We start from the raw sequence: 14,597 nt of genomic DNA, 5'->3' as shown, positions 1-14,597 counted from the left end.
CTGATCACCCTCCTCCTGGCGCGTAGCTTGGCGCCTGTTTCGTGTGTGTCTGTTCCTATGTTCGTATGTCTTCCCGTATGTGTGCCAAACCCCCTTTTCCCTTTTGTTCCTCGATGTGTAAACATCCCTGTTTGTGTGTTTGTACAGGTTCCGTTGTGTTTGTCTAGCGTGTTTTCCCCGGTCTTCCCAGGAAGGGTGTTCTAGGCGGTTCGTGGCGGACTCTCCACCGAGGGCGGTCATCTCCCAGGCGCAGGACTGAGCACGTTGGATCCGCCCATCGATGTGGGTTCGGGGCACTCGGTCCTGTTGGCACCCCGGGACGGGTAGTGCCCTTTGTGGGGGAGTCTGTCACGTTAAGGACCCGGGCCCCTCCGTTTTGGATGTGTGTTTACGTCGTTTACGTCTCCTAGTCTGTGTCTGTGGATCTCCGTGGGTGCGGTTATGTCTTGTGATCATCCGTCTCATCTGTGGCTCATCTCGTAATCACGTGGGACTTATGTGGTTTATGTGCGTTCGCGCAGTGTCCTGTGCTCGTTGTTGTCTGAGTCTACATGTTCTACGTGTGTTTGTTGAATGTTTTACGTGCGCATACTGCGCTATTTGTTAATCACATTAAAGTGACGTCTGCCATAATCTGAGGATTCGTGTCTCGTCCTGCAACGTCACAGCTGCATTTTTATGGTTACAGCATTTAGCGAATTTTGCCCTTTTTCTCTCAATATTATCAAGATAGCATGTCAAGATAGTGGCCCAAAGAAAAACATATTTCAAAGTTATTTAGAGCTTTATTTTTGAAATAATCACATTTTTATTCAAAGTTCAGAGACAGAAATAAATGAGCTTTCTAAACAACCAAAAATAAAAAATGCAGTTGTGTTTCAGTGTTATTACTTTGGATCAGATAAACTTAGCGCTTGCAAAGTCTCAAAAAACAATCTGGACACAATCTGGATATGCCAAAAATCAGACTTGGGCTGGCAATCTGAACATAGTCCAAGAACATTCACCTTCCTTCCATGTTGCTTACAGTCAGGAGAGTGAAGTTCTAAAATTCTTTCCAATCTCTGAGTGGCCTCTCTTCAATGTGAGAGTGCAGGTGTTGGTGAAGATGGCCCAGTCTACTAAAACTCTTTTCATACTGTTAGCAGTGATTCCGCTTCTCTCTACTGTGAATGTGCAGGTGTTTGTGGAGACCCTCTCGTCGAGTAAAACCTTTCTCACACTCTGAGTATTGATTTGGCCTCTCGCCTGTGTGAATGCGATTGTGTCGATGGGAATCACTCCATCTATTACATCTCCTCCCACACCCTGAGCAGTGATACAGCTTTGCTCCTTTGTGAATCTGCCAGAGTTTCAGATAATTTTTGTGGATTCTCTCTGGTGTGAATGTGCCAGAGTTCATGGAAACCATCTCGTCGAGTAAAACCTTTTCTACACTCTGAGCAGTGTTATGGCTTATCTCTTGTGTGCGTGTGCTGATGTTCGTGGAGATGATTCCGTTGAGTAAAACTCTTCCCACACTCTGAGCAGCGATACGGCTTCTCACCTGTGTGAATGAGATGGTGTCTGTGGAGATGACTCTGTCTAGTAAAACTCTTCCCACACTCTGAGCAGTGATATGGCTTCTCTCCTGTGTGAATGAGATGATGTCTGTGGAGATGACTCTGTCTAGTAAAACTCTTCCCACACTCTGAGCAGTGATACGGATTCTCACCTGTGTGAATGAGATGGTGTTGATGGAAATCACTCCATTTATTAAATCTCTTCCCACACTCTGGGCAGCGATACAGATTTGCTCCTTTGTGAATCCGCCAGAATGTTTTAGATAACATTTGTGGATTATCTCTAGCGTGAATGTGCCAGTGTTCTTTGAGACCATCCTGTCGACTAAAACATTTCCCACACTCTGAGCAGTGATATGGCTTCTCTCCTGTGTGAGTGCGCTGGTGACGGTGGAGATGACTCTGTTGAGTAAAACTCTTCCCACACTCTGAGCAACAATACGGCTTCTCTCCTGTGTGAATGCGCTGGTGTTGGTGGAGAATACACTGTCTAGTAAAACTCTTCCCACATTCTGAGCAGAGATAGGGCTTCTCTCCTGTGTGAATGCGCTGGTGTTGGTGGAGAATACTCTGTCTAGTAAAACTCTTCCCACACTCTGAGCAGTAATACGGCTTCTCTCCTGTGTGAATGCGCCAGTGTCTTTGGAGATCACTCTGACTAGGAAAACTCTTCCCACACTCTGAGCAGTAATGCGGCTTCTCTCCTGTGTGAATGCGCCAGTGTCTTTGGAGATCACTCTGACTAGGAAAACTCTTCCCACACTCTGAGCAGTAATGCGGCTTCTCTCCTGTGTGAATGCGCTGGTGTTGGTGGAGAATAATCTGTCTAGTAAAACTCTTCCCACACTCTGAGCAGTGATATGGCTTCTCTCCTGTGTGAGTGCGCTGGTGTCGGTGGAGATGATACCGTCGAGTAAAACTCTTCCCACACTCTGAGCAGCGAAATGGCTTCTCACCTGTATGAATGAGATGGTGTCGATGGAAATCACTCCATCTATTAAATCTCTTCCCACACTCTGAGCAGAGATAGAGCTTTGCCCCTTTGTGAATGCGCTGGAGAGTTTTGGATAACATTTGTGGATTTCTAAAGCTACATTTGGGTGCCAGATTCTCATATTTAATTTGTCCTGACTTCAGCAGTCTGACATACTCCTCATGGTGACATGTCCTGATGTGTTTGTGGAGATACATTTGAGCTGTATAGGAATGTGGACACACAGAGCAGGAGAAGACGTGCAGGAGTGCAGAAGAAGATTTGAGTTCTGGAAGAGAAAAAAAAAACAAACTTAGTGGCAGCTGCAGCGTTATTACTGGGCCATATATAATAAACACAATAATCATACAGAACATCGTATGAAACAGGAATAATGTAACAAAAAGATGTTTTATGGAGCAACAGGAAGCCCCGCCTCCTTTCTCTGTGTTCTTTTTGGGTTCATGCCTGCCGCTAGTTGTTGTGATGTAATCTTATTCGGCCCAGTCATGAACAGATGCTACATTAGCACTGTTGCTATTATTCAACAATCAGGTTTTAATGCGGGCTTGTTCATCTTTAGATATTTTTTAAGCTGGTCTTAAAACTCATCTTTTTAAAGTGGCATATGGGTGAGATTTGTAGATTGTAGTGTTGTTCTATATTTTTATGCATATTTATCCATATTTTTTATTGTATTTTATTTTTCCTGTGTGTACAGTGTCCTTGGGTGTCCAGAAAGGTGCTTTACAAATAAAATGTTATTATTATTATTATTATTATTATTATTATTATTATTATTATTCTAGGCTAATCTCAGACCTCCTCAATAGTTATGTTTTGGTTAACACTGTGTTTAAACTTGCATAACTCACCTGGTATAAAATCATTCTTATTATTACGATCATCATGTCCACCACGGATGCAGTCCACCAGTCTCACTGAACACGTCTTTAATGGAGTCTGCGGTGTGTGCTGGTCTCCAACATTACAGTTAGGGCCCAGGGACTCTGTGGGGTTTGGGTTGATTTTATCCACAGGAGACATATTAATTTCATCCTGTATCTCCTGCTTTATGCATTGGCTCGTAGTGTTCCAGTCGGTGTCCTGTGTCTCAGGGTTTGATTCAGTCTTACACACCACAAATGCACAAGGCACATCCTGCATCTCCTGCTTTATGTATTGGTAGTCAGTGTTACAGTCAAGTTCCAGTGTTTCTGTGGGTTTTGTTTTCATTTCACACACTGGAGACAGACTGGATACATCCTCCATGTCCTGTAGTGTGTGCTGGACTCCAGCGTTATAGTCAGTTTCCAGTGTCTCCATGGGATTTGCTTCGGGTTTACACACTGGATTCTGACTGAGTATATCCTCTGTGTCCTGTGGTGTGTGCTGGTCTCTCTGACCATAGTCTTGAGTTTCTCTTTGGTTTAGTTCAGCTTTACAGACACTGCACAAAGTGGCAACATCCTTCTAGACAAAAGATCACAAAAACATTATAAACTTAAACAGGGCAAACACAGTATAAATATGGAGTTATTCATACATGAAACAGCAAACATGATTCCGCACCACTTGAAGGCATTTGATTAACACCATAAGCACATGCATATGATTCAAACATGCAAAATATTTTTTTGGCGTAAACAATTTCTTCAATCCAATGACACATACTTCTTTAGAAAGATTTTCTGTTTGCTGATTCAACTTTCTCTCTAGCAATTCAATCACTTTTCTCAGTTCACAGACTTCAGTTTGTAGGTTTCCAATATCCTCCATGGAGAGATCAGTCCCTACTGACTTTGTGCAAGATGTTTCAGAGTCACATAACAGGTGTAACTCCAGTAGAACCTCTCCACCCTCCTCTCCATCCTCACTGCTGTCAGCAGACATCTGCAGTGGTGGAACATGAGAAACTGTTTAATTGAATGAAGGAAAAAAGAACATGCACACAACTACTTGTACAGAACACACTGTTGTAGTTCGATATGTTATTTTAAATGGTGGTTATTCTCAAATAACTGTATAGTAGTTTCCAGTAGGGCCTGGTAGTTCAATAAGTACAGCAAGTGTAGTTATTCTAGCTTTACAGCTGAAGCAGTTACAAAATCAATGGCTTCCTATGGGAGGATGGAGGGATGAATAGAAGGACAGAGATAATAGATGGATAAGTACAGTCAATATGGAATGCATTTTGGTGTTTGAGGTCAGCTACTGTCTACTGTCACCAAGTTTGATCACCATAACTTGAAAATTAAGAGAGTGATAAAATCAATGTAGTGATGTAGAGATGAAAAAGAATGAATAACTATAAGAAAATAATGAGCTGTTTAAGACCATATTAGAAAATGTAAGCCCATATTTAGCATATGTACAGTTGGGTCAGTACAGCAGATTTAGTTGTACTATCTCCTACAGCTGAAGGAGTTATAAAGTCAATAGAGTGATGGGTAAAGGACGAATATCCTATATATACACATAGTAATAACATATACAACATAACATACATACAAAACAGGAGCTAAAAGGCAGTCGAAATTAATTAAAGAAAATGCATGAAAAACGAGGGATCAAAGTGAGAAGAGTTGTGAAATGTGGACGAGTAATTTCTATCCATCCTCGGACTACCATAAAACTGTAGACGAAACAGCATTCTATTGTTTGCATCGGAAAAATAATACAAAAAAGTTTCGAGTAAAACAAACCGAAAACAGTCATCACAGTTCTACCATTAACAGAAGCGACGGTGGGCAGCAAATATCATATTCACGTAAATGCTTGAAATCAGATCGCAAGGAGGTGAACGAACGCATGCACTGTACACGCTAGGAAATGCCTGTACGAGCGAGTAAACTATTAACGACGAGCGATTACTAACCGCACGGAAAACGTCCTCAAGACACTCAGAGAAACAGCACGACTGAGAAGTCAAAGTAACACCGTTAAACGCACCAGAGCTACTGCGGTGTGTGCGACCAACGTCCAGATTGCGCGGCGGGTCGCGTTGGGTCTTTGTGTAGCGCTTCACACTTAATTCAGCAACCCAGGGTCTTTGGTATTAGAAACGTGCATAAAACCCAACGTGAAAACCACATACAAAACACATTTATCCTATAAATTCATATAGGATGTTCATCCAAGAGACGAACATATGGCTGAGATCTTTAAATGTTAGTTAAACTTCCGTCCCAGTCAGGGTGCAGAGAATTTGTAAAGTTGCTCCGCAAAGTCTTCCGGGTTTATTTGACGCAAGAGGATGTCCGCGAGTTTTCAAAACATAGTCAATGGATGAAAATTTTCGAATGAAGAGTAAAAAATAAGATAATAATAAAAAAAATAAAAAATACAATAATATACCTATTGTGTTGAACTTTTTTCTACATTAAGCAGGTTTTGGCCGTTAACGCACTACCATTTTAGGTGTCATTGTGTTGTATAAATCAACTTAAATATTCGATTGTAGGTGACGATATGCAGGTCCTCTGTACGAGCATATAATATAGCGTAACATGGAAATCTTTAATACTGTCCTGGGAAAACACCAACAATAACAGATGGCCTTTCTCCAGTCCATTACCTGGTTCAGGTGCCACAAGAGGGCGGAGCTACACGCAGGGCAGGAGAGAGGAGACACGGCGTACACGACCAGGAAGTAGCCGGGAGCCACTTCCACAGGCATTAGGAAGTGTTGGACCTAGTTTGCAGTGTATCGAGCTTTAGCTGTGGTCTGACACAGTCTCAGGTGCTATGTTCAAAACAGACGACTACATACTGTACACTGCATACTGCACTCAGTACTTACTGATACAGAGACCATGGGAGCATGTAGAAGACTGTGATTTAAAAGAAATAAAAATAATGTGAAACATTTTCTATCTTTCATCTGAGAGACATCCATTAACTTGATAATCGTAAATACTCATTGGCTATGTGTTTGATATTTAGCTGTGTATTTACAGTCTACAGTGTAAAATTTTACTTAACTATCGAAGTTATGATTAGCCACAGATGAACTGCATACCGTGTTATAACACTTATTCAGTAGAATTTCATTTAAAGGACATCAGTAAGTTTATTATTTTCTTTTATTGCAGAAACATATTATTGTACATGTAACAGAGTTAAAATTAAAGTAGAATAAGCACCTGTGTGAATCCTGTCAAAATGAATATAGTGTAAGACAGTTCACATTTGAGGAATTTGTTCCCTCCTCTCTCCTTGCTGATGTGTGTGTGTGTGTGTGTGTGTGTGTGTGTGTGTGTGTGTGTGTGTGTGTGTGTAGCGCATGTAGCATGCTGATTGGTGAAAAATGTTTGATATGGTAATGAAAACAGGCGGCTCATCGCATGGACAGTGCAAACTGCTGTTCTGTGCCCGAGCTAGAGCCCGTACATCTGACAATCTGTTATTGCTGATTATTATTATTGCTGTAATGCTGAATGTTCTGTACTGACCTGCCGAGGTTTCAGTAAAAACGGTAAACTAAAGATTCCTTGTCGTGCGAAGTTTTTCCACTCACGTCATCTACACAAGTGCCGCAGCTCACGGAGGAGCACAAGCACGACAATATTTAAAAAGAAAAAAATATATTGTTTCCATTTTAATTGCATATGTAGGTAAGAGGTACATTACCCTGTATCCATATGTAATTTCATGGACGTAATTTTGTAATAAAAAGTGGGGGGGACATGGATTCATCGCTATTTAAATATTTGGTTTTAACCGTAAAAACTGGGGGGGACCAACACCGGCTTTTGAAAAAGTGGGGGTAAACACATAATTGTTTAGAACCTCTTTAAATTACGTCCGTGTGTAATTTAAAGAGGTTCTGGTTCTTTTATCTAGACTTCACGCGCTCCCTGCTTCAGTTGCATGGATGTTCTGCTGTAGGTAGGTCACGCAGAGAGAGCTCCACTGTTCATGAGTTATTTCTAATATATATATATATATATATATATATATATATATATATATATATATATATATATATATATATATATATATATATATATATAAATGTAAGGGATGCAAAGTGCATGTGAACACTTTTTTTTTTTAAACGCGAGTGATCTTTTTGTTTTGAGCCTGGTGGGCACGGGTTGGGGCTCGTGGAGCAGTCGCTAGGAGACGGGGGAAGCGGAGTGAGAGAAAAATTCAACGAGGGGGTGGAGAAAGGGAGTTGGAGAGCGAAAACTTGTCTGGTGGGGCTGAAAGCCGATGTTGGTTCGCCAGAATCGACCTTAATTCTTTGATTTTACGGACTGAATTTCCCGGTCGCTCAAATGTCGCTCAATGTTAGCTTTCATGCCCCTGAAAGAGACGCCTGCACTCGCGACCCGGAAGAGGTCACTGCCTTCTTGTAAAGTTGAGGGCTAAGCAGGTGGGACGCAAATGCAGATTGAAGTGATTTTAATAATAAAACAACCAACACAGAAAACAGATGGGACATGAAAGCCAACATTAAAGACATGGAAAGGGCATGGTTACAAAAGGCATGAACATAATACGTACTTAAAATAATCGACAACACAAGAGACCAAACACAGGACTTAATTCTAAATTACAAAGCATTTTGTAATTTAGTAAAAAAAAATTTTTTTATGATTTTGTTTAAATTTAATTTCCTGACAAAGTCAAAAAATCTTGATGTTATAAACAAGTTTATGTAGTTATAAGCATGTAAACCATACAAAACGGGTCCGTCAGGACCCTAACACAAGAGAAAGGTTACATACACTGACCAAACAAGAAACCCAACAATACATACTAGAAAGCAATAACGAGGGGCGAAGAACAAGGCAGGTGTGTGAAGACAGAGACAACTAGGAATTTCAAAATAAAACACTCAGGGCGTACTCACACTAGGCTCTGTGATCCGGGCCCGGGCACGGTTCCCTGCCAAAGCACGGTTCGTTTGGCTAGTGTGAGCGCTCCAACCGTGCCCGGGCCCAGATCAGTTAACCGTGGTCGGGCCCGCTTGAAGAGTTGGGCCAGGGCACGATTCATGTGGACTCGGGCACGGTTAGCTTCTAGTGTGAGCGCTATCCGTGCCCGGGCCCGCTTGGTGCCTCGTGTGATTGGTTCATTTAGCTGGAACTCAAACATGACATCAGTGATGCGACGCTCACGTTAAACAGTCATAGCGGCAAAGCGATTAGCAGACAGATTAGCAGACAATCGTTGTGTTAAATTATCGATAAATCTGTGCTTGCACCGTGTTTCTGCACTCCCAAAGCGACCCCAAAAATACAATAAAAAGAAAATCGTGAACTCCATATTTTTGTGCGAGCGCGCTTTTTTTCCAAATAAAGTCCCGTTGTGATGACGTAAGCGTGCTCGGGCCGGGTTGATGAAGGCAGTGTGAGTGCAGGCCAGAGGGGGAGTGGGGAGGGGGGATAACCGGGCCTCAGCACGGAACCAGCAAACCGTGCCTAGTGTGAGTACGCCCTCAAACACATAGAAAACAAAAGAAATTACTGACGGGGGGGAAGCAGGACCATGTGAGAGAAAATTACAGCCATCAATGAGTTGTGATACTATACAGGGTTACAATTATTTTCTTGTTGTCTCATAATTCATTACATTTAATGCGTTATTTCACGACGCCACGAGTCGTTATTAACACAAAAACCCATGCTATATATGCTAGGCAACGGTGTGAGTTGTAAAACAAGCTAATTTCTTGTAAACGTTGAATTGCACAATTACAGAACTGTCTTGTGAATGTGGGAATGATGTGGCTAGTTTTCTTTAATGTAGGCTAATCACTATACGATCACAGTTTTCAGTTATTCGGGTTTTATTATTTTTTTCAATTTTATTAGTTTCTTTTTTATGAATGTCTGTAGGAGCTTTGATGCTATTTATTGTACAGATTAACTGAGTTGCACGGATGTTCTGCTGTAGGCAATAAAATCAGAGAAAGATGCCGACCAGAGCCTGCCGAGTCTGAGTAGGCCTATAAGCTGCACACAAGACACATCGTCACATACACAATCACATAATCCTGTGTGAGTACATTATTGTTGATGGAAATGATTCTGTGGACTAAAAATTTTGCTCCACTGAGTAGTGAAATGGCTTCTCTCATAATCTCGCCTTCCAAACAACCAAAAAAAATGCAGTTGTGTTTCAGTGTTATTACACTGGATCAGATAAACTCAGCGCTTGCAAAGTCTCAAAAATCAATCTGGAAACAATCTGGATATGCCACAAATCAGACTTGGGCTGGCAATCTGAACATAGTCCAAGAACATTCCCCTTCCTTCCATGTTTCCTACAGTCAGGAGAGTGAAGTTCTGGGCACTCTGTAATTCAGCTTGAATCCTGTATGAGTGTGCTGCTGGTGTTGGTGGAGATAACACTGTCTAATATAACTCTTCCCACACTCTGAGCAGTCATACGGCTTCTCACCTGTGTGAATGTGCAGGTGTAGGCGGAGACTAAAACTGTCTAAAATTCTTTCCAATCTCTGAGTAGTGTTATGGCCCAGTGGCGGCTGGTGCAAAAAAAAATTTCATTTGTTCACAAACAAATGAAAAACAAATAAAGCAGTCTTAGTGCCCTTTATTTATTTGAACATGAATTTTACCCTAGCGTTCTTCAAGTGAACGCTTTGTGAAAGGATTTTTTTTGTAAAGGTAAAACTGAATTTTCTCTCATTTTGTAAGAGCTGCTGCTCCAGCCTGATGATATTCAACGTGAACCAAGTTAACGAACCGCAGCTGACTGAAACTACCAAGAGTGGGTGTGTCCAACAAGAGTGGGTGTGTCTAGGGCGCAGAGAGCAGCGCCCTGTGGAAAATCTGAAACAACCAATTAAACTGCAGCCTAAGATCACCTGCTTGCCAAAGTTTATGCATCTACATGCAATCTCATTAGACCGGCGCCCCGCACACAGGAAGTGTGCACAATGTAATCAATTAAATACAATTATGCGTTTACTCTTTTAATAAATTCAAACATGGATATTAGACATACAGTGTGACTAAATAATTTGCTAATTATCACAGTTTATAATGAACTCATTTTAATATCTGAACAATATTAAGGGGGCGGCACCCCTTTGTGGATTGTCTCGGGTGTGAATGTGCCGGTGTTCATGGAGACCACCCCATCGAGTAAAACCTTTCCCACACTCTGAGCAGTGTTATGGCTTCTCTCTTGCGTGAGTGCGCTGGTGGTGGTGGAGATTACGCTTTTCAGTAAAACGCTTCCCACACTCTGAGCACTGATAGGGTTTCTCTCCTGTGTGAATGCGTTGGTGTTGGTGGAGACTACTCTGTCTAGTAAAACTCTTCCCACACTCTGAGCAGTGATAGGGCTTCTCTCCTGTGTGAATGCGCCAGTGTCTTTGGAGACTACTCTGTCTAGCAAAACTCCTCCCACACTCTGTGCAGTGATATGGCTTCTCTCCTGTGTGAATGCGACGGTGTTGTTGGAAATTACTCCATCTATTAAATCTCTTCCCACACTCTGAGCATTGATACGGCTTCTCTTCTGTGTGAATGCGCTGGTGTTGGCGGAGATGAGTCCGATTATTAAAACTCTTCCCACACTCTGAACAGCAATACGGCTTTTCACCTGTGTGAATGAGATGGTGTTGAAGTAACTTACTCAATCTATTAAATCTCTTCCCACACTCTGAGCAGAGATACAGCTTTGCTCCTTTGTGAATGCGCTGGAGAGTTTTGGATAACATTTGTGGATTTTTGAAGCTGCGTTTGGGTACCAGATTCTCATATTTAATTTGTCCTGACTTCAGCAGTCTGACATACTCCTCATGGTGACATGTCCTGATGTGTTTGTGGAGATACATTTGAGTTGTATAGGAATGTGGACACACAGAGCAGGAGAAGACGTGCAGGAGTGCAGAAGATGATTTGAGTTCTGGAAGAGAAAAAAAACAAACTTAGTGGCAGCTGCAGCGTTATTACTGGGCCATACATAATAAACACAATAATCATACAGAACATCGTATGAAACAGAAATAATGTAACAAAAAGATGTCTTATGGAGCAACAGGAAGCCCCGCCTCCTTTAATCCCCGCCTCCTTTCTCTGTGTTCTTTTTGGGTTCATGCCTGCCACTGGTTGTTGTGATGTAATCCTATCTGGCCCAGTCATGCACAGATGCTACATTAGCGCTGTGGCTATTATCCAACAATCAGGTTGTAGCACAATGGTTGACAGTAATAAAGTGAACTCAACCAATAGTACTTCCATACATTGATACATATATTAGCCATCATCCAACGTAAACTTATAATACCTGTATTGATCCAACTATTTGGTAAGCAATTTAACTTCCAAACAAGCCGATTTCCTCCTTAGGGTTATAATAATTATTTCAGGCTAATCTCAGACCTCCTCAATAGTTATGTTTTGGTTAACACTGTTTAAACTTGCGTAACTCACCTGGTATAAAATCATTCTTATTATTACAATCATCATGTCCACCACGGATGCAGTCCATCAGTCTCACTGAACACGTCTTTAATGGAGTCTGTGGTGTGTGCTGGTCTCCAACATTACAGTTAGGGCCCAGGGACTCTGTGGGGTTTGGGTCGATTTTATCCACAGGAGACATATTGGTTTCAACCTGTATCTCCTGCTTTATGCATTGGCTCATGGTGTTCCAGTCAGTGTCCCGTATCTCCACAGGGTTTGATTCAGTCTTACACACCACAAATAGACAAGACACATCTTGCATCTCCTGCTTTATGTATTGGTACTCAGTGTTACAGTCAAGTTCTAGTGTTTCTGTGGGTTTTGTTTTCATTTCACACACTGGAGACAGACTGGATAAATCCTCCATGTCCTGTGGTGTGTGCAGGACTCCAGCGTTACAGTCAGGTTCCAGTGTCTCCATGGGATTTGCTTCGGGTTTACACACTGGATTCTGACTCAGTATATCCTCTGTGTCCTGTGGTGTGTGCTGCTCTCTCTGACCACAGCCTTGTGTTTCTCTTTGGTTTAGTTCAGCTTTATAGACACTGCACAAAGTGGCAACATCCTTCTAAACAAAAGACCACAAAAACATTATAAACAAACAGGGCAAACACAGTGTAAATATGGAGTTATTCATATATGAAACAGCAAACATGATTCCGCACCACTTGAAGACATTTGATTAACACTATACACACATGCGTATGTTTTAAACATGCAAAATACTTTTATGGCGTAAACAATTTCTTCAATCCAATGACACATACCTCTTTAGAAAGATTTTCTGTTTGCTGATTCAACTTTCTCTCCAGCAATTCAATCACTTTTCTCAGTTCACAGACTTCAGTTTGTAGGTTTCCAATATCCTCCATGGAGAGGTCAGTCCCTACTGACTTTGTGCAGGATGTTTCAGAGTCACATAACAGGTGTAACTCCAGTAGAACCTCTCCATCATCCTCTCCACCCTTACTGCTGTCAGCAGACATCTGCAGTGGTGGAACATGAGAAACTGTTTAATTGAATGAAGGAAAAAAGAACATGCACACAACTACTTGTACAGAACACACTGTTGTAGTTCGATATGTTATTTAAAATGGTGGTTATTCTCAAATAACTGTATAGTAGTTTCCAGTAGGGCCTGGTAGTTCAATAAGTACAGCAAGTGAAGGTATTCTAGCTTTATAGCTGAAGCAGTTACAAAATAAATTGCTTCCTATGGGAGGACGGAGGGATGAATAGAAGGACAGATATAATAGATGGATGAGTACAGTCAATATGGAATGCACGTTGGTGTTTGGGGTCAGCTACTGACTACTGTCACCAAGTTTGATCATCATAACTTGAAAATTAAGAGAGTGATTAAATCAATGTAGGGATGTAGAGATGACAAAGAATGAATAACTATAAGAAAATAATGAGCTGTTTATGACCATATTAGAAAATGTAAGCCCATATTTAGCATATGTACAGTTGGGTCAGTACAGCAGATTTAGTTGTACTATCTATACAGCTGAAGGGGTTATAAAGTCAACAGAGTGATGGGTAAAAGACGAATATCCTATATATACATAGTAATAACATATACATCAATAACATATATACAACACAGGAGCTAAAAGGCAGTGGAAATTAATTAAAGAAAATGCATGAAAAACGAGGAATGAAAAAGAAGAGATCAAAGTGAGAAGAGTTGTGAAAAGTGGACGAGTAATTTATATCCATCCTCGGACTACCATAACAAAGACGAAACAGCATGCTATTTTTGCATCGGAAAAATAATAGTAAAAAGTTTCGAGTAAAACAAACCGAAAACAGTAATCACAGTTATACCATTAACAGAAGCGACGGTGGCCAGCAAATATCATATTCACGTAAATGCTTGAAATCAGATCGCAAGGAGGTGAACGAACGCATGCACTGTACACGCTAGGAAATGCCTGTACGAGCGAGTAAACTATTAACGACGAGCGATTACTAACCGCACGGAAAACGTCCTGAAGACACTCAGAGAAACAGCACGACTGAGAAGTCAAAGTAACACCGTTAAACGCACCAGAGCTACTGCGGTGTGTGCGACCAACGTCCAGATTGTGCGGCGGGTCGCGTTGGGTCTTTGTGTAGCGCTTCACACTTAATTCAGCAACCCAGGGTCTTTGGTATTAGAAACGTGCATAAAACCCAACGTGAAAACCACATACAAAACACATTTATCCTATAAATTCATATAGGATGTTCATCCATGAGACGAACATATGGCTGAGGTCTTTAAATGTTAAACTTCCGTCCCAGTCAGGGTGCAGAGAATTTGTAAAGTTGCTCCGCAAAGTCTTCCGGGTTTATTTGACGCAAGAGGATGACCGCGAGTTTTCAAAACATGGCTGTGTTCGAAATAGCCTACTACATACTACTGACGTACTGATCGAGCCCCAAATCAGTATGCCGTATGCAGTATGTGACCAAAATGAAAATGTCCAGTACGTGAACAGAGCTATCTTCGTGGTGTACTGCATCCCATCATGTAACGCTACGTTCACGTGACCTTGTAGTATGCTTTGCTTTTGTCGCATACTGGAAACTGTACTGCATTTACTACAAGGACCAGTATGCAGTATC

The 14,597-nt window shown here is 41.5% G+C and overlaps 1 protein-coding gene across 1 annotated transcript; it reads right to left on the bottom strand.

Annotated features, from left to right (window-relative positions):
- Positions 1 to 784: 784 nt before the first annotated feature.
- On the bottom strand, positions 785 to 14,263 carry LOC143484230 (uncharacterized). Its single transcript, XM_076982867.1, is given in 7 exon segments — positions 785 to 2,615; positions 9,190 to 9,209; positions 9,898 to 9,958; positions 10,625 to 11,424; positions 11,952 to 12,552; positions 12,752 to 12,970; positions 14,038 to 14,263. Coding segments are annotated over 6 exon segments (3,027 nt in total). The 5' UTR covers positions 14,038 to 14,263; the 3' UTR covers positions 785 to 1,289.
- Positions 14,264 to 14,597: the final 334 nt, after the last annotated feature.

This window comes from Brachyhypopomus gauderio, chromosome 20 (assembly GCF_052324685.1).
Source record: "Brachyhypopomus gauderio isolate BG-103 chromosome 20, BGAUD_0.2, whole genome shotgun sequence".
Classification (NCBI taxonomy): Eukaryota; Metazoa; Chordata; class Actinopteri; order Gymnotiformes; family Hypopomidae; genus Brachyhypopomus; species Brachyhypopomus gauderio.
Note: the sequence above shows the minus strand (reverse complement) of the source record. Positions and strands in the feature narration are given on the sequence as shown.